The sequence below is a fragment of the Juglans regia genome, chromosome 3, assembly GCF_001411555.2.
Source record: "Juglans regia cultivar Chandler chromosome 3, Walnut 2.0, whole genome shotgun sequence".
NCBI lineage: Eukaryota > Viridiplantae > Streptophyta > Magnoliopsida > Fagales > Juglandaceae > Juglans > Juglans regia.
In genome coordinates, this window is record NC_049903.1 from 3,234,086 (window position 1) to 3,252,293 (window position 18,208).

At 32.0% G+C, this 18,208-nt stretch overlaps 3 protein-coding genes across 3 annotated transcripts; 1 reads left to right on the top strand and 2 right to left on the bottom strand.

The window, feature by feature from the left end:
- Nucleotides 1-536: 536 nt before the first annotated feature.
- Nucleotides 537-3,149, bottom strand: LOC118347926 (ATP-dependent DNA helicase PIF7-like). Its single transcript, XM_035688269.1, has 3 exons — nucleotides 1,866-3,149; nucleotides 722-992; nucleotides 537-637 (listed from the first exon to the last, which is right to left on the bottom strand). The coding sequence occupies exons 1-3, from the start codon at nucleotides 3,147-3,149 to the stop codon at nucleotides 537-539; spliced, it is 1,656 nt and encodes a 551-aa protein (XP_035544162.1).
- An 18-nt stretch (nucleotides 3,150-3,167) lies between these two features.
- On the bottom strand, nucleotides 3,168-4,712 carry LOC109007269. Its single transcript, XM_035688270.1, has one exon. The coding sequence runs from the start codon at nucleotides 4,710-4,712 to the stop codon at nucleotides 3,168-3,170; it is 1,545 nt and encodes a 514-aa protein (XP_035544163.1).
- An 8,788-nt stretch (nucleotides 4,713-13,500) lies between these two features.
- LOC109001552 (calcium-dependent protein kinase 32-like) lies at nucleotides 13,501-17,908 on the top strand. The gene is made up of 8 exons (XM_018978902.2): nucleotides 13,501-14,416; nucleotides 15,095-15,218; nucleotides 15,322-15,465; nucleotides 15,613-15,765; nucleotides 15,909-16,024; nucleotides 16,147-16,314; nucleotides 16,633-16,866; nucleotides 17,332-17,908. Exons 1-8 carry the CDS (start codon nucleotides 13,907-13,909, stop codon nucleotides 17,476-17,478), a joined length of 1,596 nt encoding a protein of 531 aa, XP_018834447.1. The 5' UTR covers nucleotides 13,501-13,906; the 3' UTR covers nucleotides 17,479-17,908.
- The last annotated feature ends 300 nt before the right edge of the window (nucleotides 17,909-18,208 follow it).

Here is an 18,208-nt window from a genome sequence, read left to right on the forward strand (position 1 = left end):
GATTTCTTCAAGCAGTGCATGGTTTAGCATTGTCCTAAATATTTTTAGAATAATTTAAAATGAATGAGAGAAATCATGGAGGAAAAGATATAGTAGGTACAAATTGTATATGTATATAATAAAGTAAGAAATAATTACCATTGACATAATGGAGTTGCAGCAGGGATGACAGGATTTAAGGTAAATACACTTGTTGGTTGAGACGAAAGAGAGAGACCTATATTATAAAGAAAAGATATTTGTTAGTAGATAATAACATTCTATTTTTAATAAATGTTGATATTATAAGTTGTGTGATATACCATTGTATGAACCAACTTTTATACGTGTTGCGAGTAGAGTTGGCTTAGCTTCAATAATATCAGAGATTGTTCGGCATTCACCATCCACAAATCGACTCCACATAGTCAACCATATGGGCATTAGGCTGTAAATTTTAGGAGAAAATATTTAAAAGTGTAGCATGATGAAATAGTATTGAAAATAAGTTAATTAAAGAATTTATTAATATCACATATATAGTTGAGAAATCTTTTTTACCTCTGGTCGATAACATATATTTCTTGAATTTTTGTTGGCCCATGTATTGAGGTAATTTCTCTAGGAGGTTTCATGTATATTGCGATCGCCAGAATAGCTGTCCAATTATGTTAAAAAAAAAATTGTGAAAACTGAATAAGAGTATCAAGATGTACGTTAAATATATCGATGTGATATTTACCTATTTCAGTTCCAGTGTCTTTGTACTCATGCAGATTGGTGAATGGGATAATATCATATTCTGGTGGTTGTAATTCCACTTCGTTATCTTGAATGTTTTCGATGATTGTTCTTGAATTTAAGATCCACTGGTATTCATGCGCTTCAATTCTATGCCTGGGATCTAAAGGCTTAACATAAGCATTACTGATGTAGTAAGACCGGAAGATGTGCAACATGTCATTACGTAGGTCTATATCTTTGCCGAAAATTGTTGCTTGTAGTCGGTTGCCCTGCATAATATTGTATAAATGAATAGTTATTTCTATTCTATTGATTGTAAAATAGTATTTATTAAATATATATAAGATTTAATCTGAGAATATAGTTAGAATGAATCTATGTTGTAAGGGGAAAACATATTTATTTTGGATATATCATGTGAAGGAATATAATATAAATATTAAGTATATTTTTGCAAGAATGATAATGATATCAATGTGTTACCTCAGGGTCTATTAATGTCAAATTTTGATATTTTGTCGGTGAATGTTGTGCAGTACGTTTGGGAGATTTGTCTGACACAATCATCTTGATGCTCCAATTTCTTGTACTTGGAGTAATGTCTTTGATTGATGTATAGATAGTCCGCATGTTGAAGCCTACTTATAAATGAAGAGAAAAAAAATATTAGTTTAAACAATTGAATTTAAATAAGACAATTTTAATAATAGAAAAACAGGAAGTTCTGAAAATTACATAATGCAAAAACAAATTGTATTTAATTGAGAGGTATATATTGAAATTTGATTACTTACAGAAGTTTATGATGGATATGCTAGTGTTAGTAATTCTTTATAAACAATATTATTTGTTTCAGCTTCTTCACAATCTTGAGTTGATACTGGTCTTATAAGAACTTTTACTGAAGCAGAAGTTTTGGCTCTTGATAGTGCTACATAGAGTTGGCCATGACAAAATACAGGTTGAGGCAAGTATACACCAACAAAATCTAATGTCTGTCCTTGTGCTTTATTTATTGTCATTGCAAAACTTAATCTGATAGGAAATTGTGTTCTTTTGAATGGAAAACCACTATTGTCGTCTGCATTTGGCAAGAAAGGAATCCTTGGTATGAAAACTCTTTTTTCGGTGTGGTGACCAACTGCAATTTCAGCATCAATGATATTTCGTTCAAAGTTGCGACAAATAAGACGTGTTACATTGCATAAACCTTCTGAAGGATTGACATTTCTGAGTAACATGATGGGACAATTTTTTTTTAATAACAGCTCATGAGGTGGAAGTCCATTTGGTGTCAATGTATTTAAAAAATCCTCCATGATTCCTTGTTCTGATGTATCAATCGTTTCATCGAAGCTATAGTATTGTGTAACTGTACCAGGAAATCTTTGAATAAGTATTGTATTTATCTCATCGACAGAGTTGTTCTTTGGTGTCAAGATAGCTCGATTTGTCATTTCGGATAAATTTTCTAAATAGCTGCCAATATCTTGGAAGACTGCATCGATCAGATCATCTAAAGACTCCACATCATTTTTGTAAGGAATGAGCATTTCATTGGGAATTTTGATCTTATTCTCAATTGTGATTGGTGTTGTTCCATTTCTGACCTGAAGTAAATAATTTGAGAAGTTTGGATCGAATCTTGCTCGCATATTCTCACTCAACCTAATCTTAGTTAAAGTAGACCACAAATATGACGATGCTAAACTGGCATTAACTTCTTCTTGTCTTGTGCCTTTCCGAATCACAGGTAAGACTTGACGAAAATCTCCACCGAATACGATAATTTTTCCACCAAATGGTAATCTTGAATCAGTTATGTCTCGTAACATTTTATCCATTACTTGCATACATTCTTTTCTAGACATAGGTGCTTCATCCCATATGATTAGCTTTGCAAGACGTAACAATTTGGCAAGAGCACCTTGTTTGCTTACACAACAAGTACTATTTTTGTCAAGATCTAATGGAATTTTGAAGCGTGAATGGGCTGTTCGACCTCCAGGTAAAATAGATGCAGCAACACCAGACGATGCAGTTGCAAGAGCAATTAAGTTTCTTGATCTTACTGTAGCGAGAAGTGCTTTATATAAGAATGTTTTCCCTGTTCCGCCCGGACCATCAATGAAAAATGCAGCAGATTCATTTAGAAGGACTTTCTGCAAAATTGATTCATATGCGTGTTGTTGTTCAGAATTAAGACTCATCGAAGCCATAAGATCTTCTTCTGGTATCAAAACTGCAAATTCATCATTTATTTCTCTAGCTTCAGTTTCATTCTGATCAAAAGAGACATCATGTTCTATTAAATGAAACATGTTTATGTCTTTTCCCATCGATTCAAGTGTAGAAGAGATGCTTCGTAAGACTTTTATCCTAATATCTGCTGATGTTGCAACACTTGTTTGGAAATCACTTGACATATCTTGTTCAAAATATTCTCAAAGTTCTCTAGGATTTGTTGGATTACAGTATACTAAAATTGTTGCAAATAGCCGTCTTAAACTGTGTGGTATTTGGTATAAGGAAGCCTCTTGCATACAATCTTGCAAACTGGTATCTCTTTGTAACAAACCATGTAATGTAGCTGCTTCACGAAAGGTTGGTGCAGTGACATTGCTAACTATTTTGATGTGGTCAAATGATAAAGGGCCTCTTATATGATTTAACAATATCCGTAAGTAATACCTTTCACCTTCGAATGGACTTGCTGTAACAATGCGGCCTATAACAGTTTTCTTCTTTCTTGGAGTCCATATTTTGTGTTGCTGGTTCCAAACAAAAGCTTCAGGAAATTCTTTGTACAGTAGTTTTCGTGCATTTTCATTAGTTTGATTTGTTGAAAAGAATTCAGTCAACATTGATTTTGCCGTAAAATCGGATCTCAGAACATTGTTAAGGTTGTCATGTGCATGAAAAGCTACCAGATGTTGATCTTCAAGATGTAGATGTAAACTGTAAACTGATGGATGCATTTCATTAAGAATAAAACCATATATTCTCCACATAGCTTCTGGTGGAGCAATCCATCTGGCTGATTGAAATTGTTGGATTTCATCTATATCTTGGATGTTTTGTCCAGGAATCAAGTTGAAAGCAACACGATCATGACCTTTATAAATGTACTTATAAAGGTATTTGACTGCTTTGATTGTTGAGCAAATTTCTACATTCAAGTGACAATCAAATTTTGCGAGGAGATATGGATTATGTGGAACAACCCAACGGTTATCTAAATCTTTACCTCTGACTTTGACAGTCATTCCATTATCACAACGTTTGTACTGTGGGAAACAATCGATTCCAACGGTTGTGTTAGGTACAAAACCTTTTGGAAAGTGATTTTTACAACTGCCATTTGCTTTCATACACACATTGTTCAGATTCAGTACTCCACAGGGGCCATGCATCATATGTCTTTTTACTGTCTTGTGCAAATGTAGATTTCTTTCTCTGTCAGGTATTTCTGCTGATACGATTTCATCAAAAGATTCTGGAGCATAGATTTTCCAATTTCTTTGTAGTATGATCAAGAAATGTGCATGTGGTAGTCCTCTTTTTTGATGTTCGATGACGTATACATATGCTGAAACTTTCCCAAATATCTCCCGTTTGAATAATTCATCCTTCAGTTCTTCTAATTTTGCTCTAAAGATACGTGCAATCAAATCAGGACGATTTTGTGCTTCTTCTTGTGGACCTAATTCATCTAAGATTTCTTTCCAACTTGGGTTGCATGTCATGGTTAAAAAGATGTCCGATTTTCCAAAGCGTTGGACTAAAGCCATTGCTTCCATATATCTTTTACGCATATCTCTTGGACCTCCAATAAAAGAGGAAGGCAGAATGATGCGTTTACCAACTTTAGAAGCATTGCTTTGTCCAATTGATAGACTGTCAACTATTCCTTGATATACTTCAGATCGAATCTCTTGTTGCTTATTACGAAAATAATCCAATCTTGACGTCTCAATTTTTACGTACATATCAACAACAAACTGCTGCAGTAAACGGCCCGAGAATAGTAAAATAGATTTTGTATTTTTCTTAATTTGAAGTTTGTAGCAGTAGTACTCGCGACATGAGACAACCTGTTGTTTTCTATTTTTTTTCAGCACTGTAAGATAATAAATTTAATAAATTAGAAATATAACATTGTTATATTAGAACAATTAAAAGTTAAAAGAAGAATAATTATTTTAATTTTCTTGTTCCTTTATAAGCAGTTGTTCTGCTGATACTGATTGTTGAGGGTCGACTGATGCTCTTGTTACTTGTTGTGGTAGTCTATCACCTTTCTTTATTCTTAATATTCCTTGGTGCCAACCAGTATCACCAAAAGGAAATAACAATGGATACTGCAGTGGATCATAACAGCCAAAATAGTATTGGACTATATGACTTCCACCTGCATGATTGAATACCACAATATTTCGTCCTCTTAAATGTTCTGAATCATCATCTTCAATCCAAATAACTGCTACTTGAGAAGCTGACGGAGTGTTAAAAACACGCTGATCCAAACCCACATCTGATCTGATATGAATTTTGTGATTTTCCAAATTGGGCAGATCTCCAAGAGTTCGAAAGAATGTTGAGTATGGATTAACATGAAGAATATCCATAAGTTAAGCAACAGTTGATGAATCCAATCTTCCAATGTCATAAACACGATTGTCCAATTCATGTTCGGTATCATAAAAATATAATTGTAGATATGAAGGATGTCCATCCAAAGGAATTAAGTCATTAATGTAATGATAAATTTGACCTTGAGCTCGAAATGTGTAAATACCTTTGTTCCTTCTACACAAATCTCTATCAAATTTCACTCCAAATGATGTGAAAGTAAATTTGTTATTGTATGTGCGAACATACGTAAGAAAGTTGGTTGATTCAACTGTGTTGGAAGTAAATAAATGGTAAAGTTGTTCTGGAACATCATTTGTAGTTAAAGAGATTGTTCCATCGGCACAACAAAAACCTTTTGTTTCATGTTGAAATCTTTTTACTTCACAAAATCTACAGAATGGTACTGATGGTAAGAGAGTTGCCTCAAATGGCACTGTTTGTAATATTTTTCTATGACCAGCTGATTGTTGATGTTGATTTCCTATGGAGGAAAAATGAATCATAAAAATGAGGTAAAGAAGGAAAAGAAGGAAAAGAAAGGAAAAGAAGGAAAAGAAATACAATTTAATTTTATATATCTTTCTTATCCCGAAATAGAGATTTTGTTGATGTAATTTCAACTGTGTTTATTTCCTGATAGAGTGCTCCAGAACTACCAATATTAGAACTATAATCGAATTGTTCAACGGAGGATATATCACTGGTTCCAGCTTCGGCACGAAAAGTGCGTTGTCTTTTTGTACAATATGGCCTGACTTCTTCATTATTGTGTACGGATTCTATATGATCTCCCAACACATTTGTTTCGTCCTCAACGATTGGTTGGGAGAAAAATTGTTCTTCATGTTGAGTAGTATCATTCGTAAAATTTCTTTGTTGTAGATGTTTTTCTTTCTTTTTTTGTCGTATATGTTCTCTTTCTTCTAAAGAAAGAGTCTCATATAAATTGTTTATCTTAGAATGTTTTGTAGTACCTTGGGTATCATTTTAAACAAGAATAAAAGTTATAAGAATATCGAAGAATTAATTAATCATATAATGATAAATTTGTACTAATTTATTAATATAAGCTTACCACTTTTCATTTATATATGGAATGAAATAATTCTTCTCGATAACTGGATAAAAGAGAAACTCATAATGATGCAAATTGAAAAACTTTTTTAATCTAAGTATGTATTCCAACAGAATAAAACAACCTATTGAAAAATATATATTTATAACATCGTTGGTTACCTTGGTAGTTTTGATAAAAGACTAAAAAAACTCAGTCAACTCAGCAAATTTAACGAAGCTGTAAAAAAGAGATAATGAAAATTAGAAATAAACCACCAATAGATATAGAAATTATATAATTGTTATAGCATGAATTGCTGATGAAGAAAGTAGAAATAAAAAACTTACAGTTAAATTAAATATTTAAACAAATAAAAGGAAACAACAAATTTTGAAATTCATGAAAATGTTATATTTTGTTTGCAAGTTTTTATATATATTTTTTGTCTCAAGTTTTTGTCAAATTCTTTAATTAAATTTTTTATTTTTAATAATTTCAACATTTTAGTAATAGATTATGTATAATTATATGAGTAAAACTGTAATCAGAATAAATTATGAGGTTTTTAATTTAGATATAAATAGCAAAAGGAAATAAAATTTGCTTAGTAGTAAAATAATAGTAAAAGAAGTATAATTATATAATTATAATTTAAAAATATTTTAACAAACTTTATTATTAATATTCATAAAATTTTTATTTCATTATGTTCTTGAAGCATATTTTAAAATACAAGTTTATGCACAATATTAATTTTATTGAATGTGTACTTTATTTTATCAAATTATTTAATTAAATTTTCGATTTTTAAAAATTTCAATATTTTATTAATTGATTATGTATAATTATATGAGTAAAACTGTAAATATTGATGTAAGTATTTACATATAGAACTAAATTTGTCGGTAAAATTTCTTGTCTCAAGTTTATATATATAAAAACTTTCATTAATACTACTACTAAACTTTCATTTTTTGAAATCTAATAATTATTTAATCGGAAAGTACATCTCTATTATTTACAAACTTTATTATTAATATTCATAAAATTTTTATTTCATTTTGTTCTTTCAGAAATACAAGTTTGTGCACAATATTATTTTTATTGAATGTGTACTCTATTTTATCAAATTATTTAATTAAATTTTGGATTTTTTAAAATTTCAATATTTTACTAATTGATTATGTATAATTATATGGGTAAAACTGTAAATATTAATGTAAGTATTTACATATAGAACTAAATTTGTCAGTAGAATTTTATGAGCAATTTTATAGCAATTTTTTAATTTTTTTTTTGAAATTGAATGAATTTATAAAATTAAATTTATTTTTAATTAAATTATATAATTATATTGATTGATTGAATTAATTTAATTTATATTTTGCAATAAGAATAAATTCTGAAGTTTTTAATTCAAATATAAATAGTAAAAGGAAAACAAATTGTTTAGTAGTAAAATAATAGCAAAAGAGGTATGATTAAAAAATTATAATTTGAAAATATTTCAATTTTATAATAATTTTTATTTAACTGTTATATTTCATTTTTTAAAATCTAATAATTATTTAAAATACAAGTTTATGCACAATATTAATTTTATTGAATGTTTATTCTATTTTATCAAAATATTTAATTAAATTTTTTATTTTTAAAAATTTTAATATTTTACTAATTGATTATGTATAATTATATGGGTAAAACTGTAAATATTGATGTAAGTATTTACATATAGAACTAAATTTGTCGGTAGAATTTTATGGGTAATTTTATAACAATTTTTAAATTTTTTTTTTTTCTATAAACATGCATATGTAACTAAAATAAGATATAACATTTAAATATGTTGGAATAACATTTAATTTGAAATTATAATTTAATACAGCTCAAAGTTCAAACAGAATAAATATTGAATAAATGATATTAAATAAATGATTTAAAAGATTCTAAAATCAGAGAAGGAAAATAAACTATTTCAGTTATTAGTTTATAATATGAAAATAAAAAGTTAAAATATCTATACTTTTGATATTTTTATAAGCAGCTAGTTGTTGAGAAATTTAATTATATATAATCGGAAAGTACATCTCTATTATTTACAAAATTTATTATTAATATTCATAAAATTTTTATTTCATTTTGTTCTTGGAGCATATTTTAAAATACAAGTTTATGCACAATATTAATTTTATTGAATGTTTATTCTATTTTATCAAATAATTTGAAATAATTTAAAAAGAATAAACTCAAAATTATAATTTGAAACAGTTCAAAGTTCATACAGAATAAATATTGAATAAATGATATTAAATAAATGACTTAAAAAATTCTAAAATCAGAGAAGCAAAATAAATTAATTCAGTTATTAATTTACAGTATGAAATTAAAAAGTTAAATGATCCATACTTTTGATAATTTTATGAGTGGCTAGTTGTTGGGATATATTGTTTCCACTTTCAACTTCACGGAGCTTAACCTATATAAAAAATTCAACAATGTAATATTCAAGTAAGAACAAAAGTAAAGTTGTAAAGAAAAAAAAAATTAATATTGTTTAACACCTATAAATAGGACAAATTAAAAGAAAAGCACAAAATCGTAAACTCTCTCTCTCTCCTAGGCGATTCGGGAGCACCGCTCCTTCGCCTCCAGCGCTGCCCGCCGCCGTCGAGCCCCGGCCATCGTCACCGCCAACACCGGCCTATTCCCCTCATGCCGACGAGCATCCCTGGCACTACCACTCTTCCCCACGCGCAGCCATCGACGTCCTCCGTGGAAGGAGAACCGAAATGGGTTTCTCGGATTTTTGTGAGATTCCGCCGCCGTACGCGGCCGCCGAAGGTCACGACCACCACCGAGGAGTCCTCCTCAAGGCGGCGACCATCCCAGCCACCTTCGAAGTTGGCCACGCGCAGATCTCCGTCTCCCCCACGGAAACCGAACGGAAATGGGTGAAATAAACCGAAGAAGAAGAACAGAATAAAATTGGAAATGAGAAAAAGCAAGAGGAAAAAAAAGGTTGCTACTATTTATTACTGTTCATGTATATAAACGCTTTTAAGTTATTAGGGTGATAAAATGAGGCAGACGCATATATAATATTATACAATAATACAATTAGTACCATATATATATATATATTTGACTTGGCGAAGAATATTATTATGAGATAAACTCTCTTTTTTTAATGTAATTGTAAAAGTTTACAGTGCTAGCTAGCTGGATGGATCCACGGAATTCATCTCTTAATATATATTATTCTTCATACCTTTTTTTTGTTCTGAGCTCAATCATGCATGCATTTTCGTACAAGTGGGTCGATCGTATTTTCTGTTAAATCAGTACTACTTGTGAATATATACTTACTTTAAAAGGTTTTATCCGGCCAATTAAAAACTAAAGATTTTTTTTTATAACTTTCTTTTTATTATTCCGCATTGATTTTTTTGGCCACTCCTGATCATCGTGATCATACTCATCTAAGCGCGTCGTCATGCATGCAGCTGTTAATTTGTCCGCTTAAACGGCCTAGCCTTTTCTGTTTCTCGAACCATGCAATGCACGTACTATATATTATACAGTAGTACTCCCACGACCCAGTTTATGTGTCAATTCCATATATATATATATATATATATATATATAAAGAAGAATCTACGTACGCGCCTAGCTAGCCATGCACATCAATCGGCCCGCGGGTCGTCCTATTTATTTTTTCTAAATAATTATTGCTTCTAAATTACTTTCTTTGGTCAACTTTACCTGACCAATTCTATCAAATTAATTATAAGCTATATAAACATAAAAAAAGAAACCCATCGGCACGTAGTAGTAGTACTCATTATGTGCCAGGCCGCTAGCTTCATATTGAACAAGTTCATAACGTCAATTGACTTACATTATGTATAATATGTGTATATATATATATATATATATAGAGAGAGAGAGAGAGAGTGAGAGAGAGAGAGAGAGAGATGCCATTAATGCTAAGTACTCCATCGTGAGCACGTCTTGGTGCTTTGTTTATTATATGCACAGTTCTTTGCCGTTCACCTAAGGACGTATAACAAATAATATAGTCCACCTTGAAAAACTCCAAAAACATATACCAGAAGATGATGAACATGAATATCACAAAAAAAATAGATTTTTATGATTAATTTATTGTAACTAAAAAATTATTCGTAATTAATTTTAATTATAAATAAATATTTTTTTAAAAATTAATTAGTCATAAATAAATAATTTTTTTATAGTGGATATTTGAGAATTGAGATATAAAAGCCCGTAGATCATAATCTAAAATTAATTTCATAAATATTATATATTATTCTCTAATCAATAACCGTAAGACGTTTTCATCGACCGTTCCTTGGCTTGATCTTAAACATCACTTCTTTGTAGGATTCATGCATGCCTGCCTTTAATTCGTAGGATCCAGCAAACCATCCATGCATGCATGCTTGTTGCTTTATAACCCAACCACAATTCAACGCACCGATCAGGCCACTTCTTTTTGGGCATTATTATGTCACTATTTATACTTGCAGTACCCTTTACTCCCTCTGCTTTTTCCTACTTTTCCTCGCCATCCTCTTGTTTTTTTTTTTTTTTTTTTTTAGTATACGACGATACGTAAAATGCTCAGGGAGAAAAAAAAAAAAAAAAAAGGGTGTGCTTTAAAGTTTATTTCTTTTAACGTTAACATCAAAAAGCACTTATGAGAATGGAGGGTCTAGATGGAGTGCTTGCTTTGAAAGGCAAAGCGTGTATCTGAACCACACCGTAAGCTTAAATCGGTGAGATCTACAACGTTGTTTTCCATTTGGAAAGTCCATATTTATTGTCGACCTTGACTGTCCATCTTTAAACACATTAAAAAAAACAAAGTGGGCGACCATTTTGAGGCTGCTTTCCTATTAATCTATTGTTCATCCGATAATACCCTTTTAAAATTTTGAAAATAACAATTTTGAAAAAAAAAAAAAATTAGATAATTCATTCACATTCATTTAAATAATAAGATGAAATAAAATATTTTAAATAAATAAGTAAATAAATATTTTTTAATATTATTATTTTAAATTTAAAAAAATTATAATAATCAGATAAGATGAAATAAGATTATTTTTATATCGATTACATGTCAAAAATTTAGGGAGGATGCTCGATGGATCCTCTGAAAATATAATTTTGTTGCGTGTAATGATTGGAAGGGCGACGCTAATTGTTCATTCATGAGTGACTGAAGTAAGCTTTACGCTATATGTATATTTCCACGGTACCGTGAGTGGTAGGGATTCCATTGGGAAGACGAGAGATCGAAACTCGTTTAATTCTTTTCCTCGATAATTTCTATTCCAATAAATTACCAAATTTTGCTTTACTCAACCCCAATACTACGTGTTCTGCCCGGCTTCTAGAACGTCTATTGTATACCACCAAATTATGTTTTAGAAAATATATTTATAATCGTAAATTATGTAACTGTCATGTAATTAAATTGATATGACTTAATATAATACGTTAGATTATAAATATATTTTTTTTATAAAATAGATCTAACATATTATATGAATTTATTTTTATAAGATTTCTTTGTAATTATATCACTTTTCAATAAATAATACATACTATTTATAACTGGTTAAATAAATTAATTTACAATGTTGAATATATATTGACCCAACCCTAATCATATGTAGTGTGTTCTGATTTTACCGTTCACCCTTCTAATTGTTGTAGAAAAGTATATAATTGTTGAGGAAATTATTTTATGTGGTTTATATATATTATATATATATATCTAAGCATCATAATGTGTTAATTTAATTGCCAGATCTATCATACAAATCCGGAATCCCCTTCTAATGTTAAATTAGAAATACAGGAAATAATTAACTGTAGAAACAATTTCTATAAAGTTGTGGACAAGTGGGAGTGATGATGAGGATGGTGATCATGCAATGATGAAAGGGTGTGAAAGTTATAAACATTGATATCGAGGTTGATTCACTAAATTAGTACTAATGATTTAGATATTGGAAAGAGATAAGATAGTTTTAGATGGAAGTTAAAAAATTAAATAAAATATAATTTTTTAATATTATTATTTTAAAATTTTAAAAAATTAAATTGTTTATTATATTTTATGTAGAAATTTAAAAAAATTGATTAGTTTATTATATTTTATATAGAAATTTAAAAAAATCGTAATAATAAGATGAGATAAAATACTTTTAATATCCAAATGAAGCCTAATTTTTTTTAATTTATTTCCTAAATTTGGGAGGAGAAATATGAAAGTGTGGTTATAGAAAATATCGAAAAATACTGTAATGGTTTCTAGAATGTTTTATGGTGAATGTTTTGCTTAATTTTTACTATAATTTCAAAATTACACTGTTGAGACTTTATGACATCATTCCTTATTAACTTAAAAACTACAAATAGGATTTTAGAATACATAAAATCATATAATATAATTATAAAAGCCGTTAAAAAGTATAAAGAATTGGGGCTTGGGCAGAGATTATATATTATATATATATATATATATATATATTTGACGAAAATTCAAGATCTTTTTTTTTAACAGATTGCTGATGTGGCAAATTTTAGTGTGCATGCCAAGTCATCTTGGACCGTAGATCGGGTAAACAGTTTAGTACGTAGCATTACTTAAATGTTAACGTTGCATTCATTGTAAAAACATCCTATTATAATTATTTACCTCTCATTAACGTTGCATGCCAAGTCATCCCATTAACGTTGAAAGTTATTCCTATATAATCATTTACCTCTCATTTATTTTATTTTATCTAATTATTATAATTATTTTAAATTTTTACATAAAATAAAATAAATAATTTAATTTTTTTTTAAATATTAAAATAAAAATAATATTAAAAAAATATATTTAAATAATATTTTATTTAATTTTTAATTTTAATTTTAATTTTGATCCACCTCATTCTATATAAAAACAAATAGAATATATCTTTTATAATGATTATTAAAAGAAATAACTTTTGAATATTGTTTTGGATATTTTGGGAAAACAAACAGAAGAGCCTTCTCATATCTCTCTCTCTCCCTGAGAAGAGGAGAGGGGTTAGGAGCCTAGGAGGGAGGGAGGGAAGTCGCTGGGAAAAGAGGTTTGACCTTCCTTCACCTTCATCATCTCTCTCACACGCCACATTGCCTCCCTCAATCCACTTCTCCCCCACCCCACTTCTCCCCTCCCCATTCCTTAAAATCTCCCCTCATTTCCTCATCTACTTGTGGGCATTTCGCTCCTTAACACACTCACCAATATCTTCCCCCTCCCTGCAAATCCTCTCAATTTCTTTCCCGGAAACCCAGAACTTTTCTGGAGACCAATCTCAATTCCATTACAGGAAGATCAGATTTTTATTGGATTTGGCTTTATTTCCTTCAAATTCTCAGACTCATTTCGCCGACGCATAGAAAAACCATAGAAATCACTCCATGGGTAATTGTTGCGTAACGCCAACGGTCGCTGATGACATCAAGAAGAATAAGAAGACGCCAAACCCGTTCGCGACCGACTATGGCGCGAGCCACCACCAAGCCAATGGTGGGAGTCACAAGCTCTCGGTCTTGAAGGAGCCTACCGGCCGCGAGATCAAGCAACAGTACGATCTGGGCCGCGAGCTGGGCCGCGGCGAGTTCGGAATCACCTACCTCTGCACCGACAGGTTCACCAGCGAGACGTTCGCTTGCAAATCGATATCGAAGAAGAAGCTGAGGACGGCGGTGGACATCGAAGACGTGAGGAGAGAGGTTGAGATCATGAAGAACTTGCCCAAGCACCCCAATATTGTCAGCTTGAAGGACACCTATGAGGACGACAATGCGGTGCACCTCGTCATGGAGCTTTGTGAGGGCGGCGAGCTCTTCGATCGGATCGTCTCCAGGGGCCATTACACGGAGCGCGCTGCTGCCGCGGTAACCAAGACCGTTGTGGAAGTTGTTCAGGTTTGTGCATTGATGAGTTAAGATTGTTGAATTTTGCGATTTTTATATATTGAATACATATCGGTGTTGAGTATAGATTACTAGAGCACTCGGTTAGTATAAATAAATCCAGGCTTTATTGAAGTCTGCTGAGATTATAGTGCTTTTTACTCAAATTGGGTAATCACTCTAAAGCACTTGGAAGAAACTACCTGATAAAATTGTGTTTTTTCCCCTTCGTATGTTAAATAATTGGAAATCAAAGAAAATGCAATGTAAGCAGCAAAACCAAAGCAATTAATCCTCTCTTATGTTGTGGGTAACCGTATCTCCTAGTTTTCCAATAAGTAAACAATTTAATGTGCTGTATTGAAGAACATGAAACATTTTCTACTCTACTAGTTTAGTGACTCGGCTTATGGTCAATTTGCTCAGACTTTGCATTATTCTTTCCTAGGATATCTTAATTGCATTCCATTAAACTCTTTGTGTGCTCATAAAAAGAAAGGATCATAAAAAATATATGGACTCTTTCTGTAATAGCCACCAGATTTCACTATTATGCATTGGACTTCTCTTTTATCCTAGTGTTATTTTCTAGACTCAGAAAATTTATAGTTTTCATCTGTGTTTTTACCCCCCAACCCTTTTTCTTGGTAGAAGGGGTTTGAAATGTACTTTTGCTTCATGGTGTTGCAGATGTGCCACAAGCATGGTGTGATGCATAGGGATCTCAAACCTGAGAACTTTCTGTTTGCTAACATGAAGGAAACAGCACCTTTGAAGGCAATTGATTTTGGGCTTTCAGTATTCTTTAAACCTGGTAATTTTATTTTAATAGCTGCCACATGTCATGATCTTGTTCTGAGTCTCATCAATTGATGGTGTCCTTCCATGTACATAAGCCAAATTGACTATTTTGGCAGGTGAGAGATTTACTGAGATAGTTGGAAGTCCTTACTACATGGCTCCAGAGGTGCTCAAACGGAATTATGGTCCAGAAGTAGATGTTTGGAGTGCTGGAGTGATCCTTTACATCCTACTCTGTGGTTTCCCACCATTTTGGGCAGGTTAGTCTTGTTATGAATGAAAGAATAACCCCTTTTCGCTTTTGTGAAAATTTTACACAAACTGTAATTGAAAACTGTTTTGTATTAAATTATGTTTAACTTGGTATGAGATGTATGTATACATAAATTTGTTCTCTTTGCATGCAGAAACTGAACAAGGAGTAGCACAAGCAATTATACGGTCTGTTGTAGATTTTAAAAGGGATCCTTGGCCTAAAGTTTCTGATAATGCAAAAGACCTTGTGAAGAAGATGCTTAATCCTGACCCACAGCGGCGGCTTACTGCTCAGGCAGTGCTAGGTAATGTTTAGTTCTAATCAATAGCTAATGTATGGAATTCCTGTTGCCAAGCAAATTGATTATGTATTTTAAAACTTAAAAAAAGGAAGTGTGGAATTGGAATATATAACAAACTCTTGTTTTTAATCCTTCATCAAATGCAGATCATCCTTGGTTACAGAATGCAAAGAGAGCTCCAAATGTTTCTTTGGGTGAAACTGTGAGGGCAAGGCTCAAGCAATTTTCATTAATGAATAAGCTCAAGAAAAGAGCTCTCAAGGTAAAATACTTCTGTCCAAGAAAAATTCGCATGCCTTCCATTTTCTATAAGTTAAAACTTTATATGCTTGTTGATCTTCGACAGGCGTTAAGCTGAATATTAATTCATTTTTTTATTCACAGGTAATCGCCCAGCATTTGTCTGTAGAGGAAGTTGCCGGCATAAAGGAGGGATTCAAGGTGCTAGATACTGGCAATAGAGGCAAAATTAACATAGACGAGCTAAGAGTGGGGTTGCACAAACTTGGCCATCAGATACCTGATACAGATCTGCAAATTCTAATGGAAGCAGTAAGTAATACGTGCATTTAAAATCTTTTCACCATGTTGAGGCTTGACATGGAAACATGATTTTGCTTTAAATGTCTGAGATACAGATATTTTCATCATATTCAAGGCTCCTTTTAATTTGTAAATAAAACATGTCAAACTAAATGCAAAAATGAGTAACATGACCTGCGCTTAAGTTGCACTGAACATATATTTTGTTCAAAAACCTGTTTTTTTGGAACATGTTTTCTAATGGTGACAATAATGTTTGCCATTAAGTCATTCCAAAGCTTTGTGCAGCTCGTGGTCTTGGGAGTAATCAGAGGTTCTTTTTTGCAGGGTGATGTAGATAAGGATGGATATCTTGACTATGGGGAATTTGTAGCTATCTCTGTTCACTTAAGAAAGATGGGCAATGATGATGGGCACCTTCGCAAAGCCTTTGAATTCTTTGATCAAAACGAAAGTGGATATATAGAAATTGAGGAGCTAAGAGATGCCTTAGCTGATGAAATTGAGACAAGCAGTGAAGAAGTCATTAATGCCATTATGCGTGATGTGGACACAGACAAGGTTTGTCAAATTTCTTAACAATTGCTGTTATTTTGTCCTTTTGTTTTATGCGAAGTAGCACATCCGCTTCGGTATTTTTCAATCTCAAGCATACATATACTTGGATGGCAATGAGATGCGATTTAGGTTTGTAGGCTTTCACTGAATATTTTATCTGTGGTAAAAACACTTCAGACCTAAAAAAATGCCTATGAAACAGAATCAGATGATGTGTGAGAAGTGGGTAATGTTTGACCTACACCAAAAATGTCTTTTAGGCATATTATGTTTGTAAATATCTGCATACATGAGCATCTTTGCTGGTGGTAACATTGGAATACTTAAATAGCTAAACCAATGATGCGTTCTCCACGGCATTTTCTGTTTGGAAGGCATGTGACTCTATGCTCTTTCACGAGACTGGGTCCTATATTCTATTGTTTCATGCTTAAAATTCACCCTTAATCCTGTTGCATAAACTTGCAGGACGGACGTATAAGTTACGAGGAATTTGCCACAATGATGAAGGCAGGCACAGATTGGAGGAAAGCATCACGGCAATATTCACGAGAGCGGTTCAACAATCTCAGTTTGAAATTGATGAAGGATGGGTCATTGAAGGTAGAAATTTAGAGTAGATAAGTCAAGACAAATTACTCCCCGGGAGGATGCATGCCAGAAGAATAGAGAAAATTATTTTTCTTCTATTTTTCACAATTATTTTTTTGTTCATTTTCTTTTTTGAGACCTTTTTTTTTTAGGGGGGGTGTGGGGGATAAGTAGGGGCATGGACCTGGGGTTGTGGATGCCCTAATGGATTGGAATATGTTTCATTTTGATTGCTATGGGAGTTGCTGGGGGAAAGGAGTGGTGGGTGAAGAAGGTTGGAGACTGGAGTTGTTATTTGTGGCTGTAAATATGGTTAGACTTCCATCCTTACAAAGTCGTCATCTGGCATTTGTTAGGTGAAGTTTGTTGGTACCATGACTTCCGTGTGGATATGTTTATTGCCATATAACCTGAAAGCAATATAGGCGTGTTTCATGCGTTTCCCACCACTTTATATCAACTGGATTACTATTGTAAATGTTGCCCCAATTTTACTAAAATTCAAACAGGAAATTTTGAAATCGCAGCCAAGTCAAACAAATTTCCCAACCTATTGCTAGTAGGGGTGTAACCGGTCCGGTCCGGTCCGGTTTTGGATAAAATCTAGGACCGAACCGGTATATACCGGTTTTATATTTTTCAAAACCGATTACGCACTGGTTACCCTCCTAAACCGGTACTTCCGGTTTTACAGGTTTCCAGTCCGGTCCGGTCTGATTTTTCGGTTTTTTAAAAATATAAATTTCACAATTTG

Bases quoted from the DNA above. Each gene is read 5' to 3' on its own strand.
- LOC109001552 (XM_018978902.2), top strand. From the start codon at position 13,907: ATGGGTAATTGTTGCGTAACGCCAACGGTCGCTGATGACATCAAGAAG. The intron at 15,219-15,321 runs GTAATTTTATTT...CTATTTTGGCAG, and splicing joins TTCAGTATTCTTTAAACCTG to GTGAGAGATTTACTGAGATA. The intron at 16,025-16,146 runs GTAAAATACTTC...TTTTATTCACAG, and splicing joins TCAAGAAAAGAGCTCTCAAG to GTAATCGCCCAGCATTTGTC.
- LOC109007269 (XM_035688270.1), bottom strand. From the start codon at position 4,712: ATGTACGTAAAAATTGAGACGTCAAGATTGGATTATTTTCGTAATAAG.
- LOC118347926 (XM_035688269.1), bottom strand. From the start codon at position 3,149: ATGTCAAGTGATTTCCAAACAAGTGTTGCAACATCAGCAGATATTAGG. The intron at 993-1,865 runs GTTGGTCACCAC...AATATTATGCAG, and splicing joins TCATTGATGCTGAAATTGCA to GGCAACCGACTACAAGCAAC. The intron at 638-721 runs GTAAATATCACA...ATAATTGGACAG, and splicing joins AGACACTGGAACTGAAATAG to CTATTCTGGCGATCGCAATA.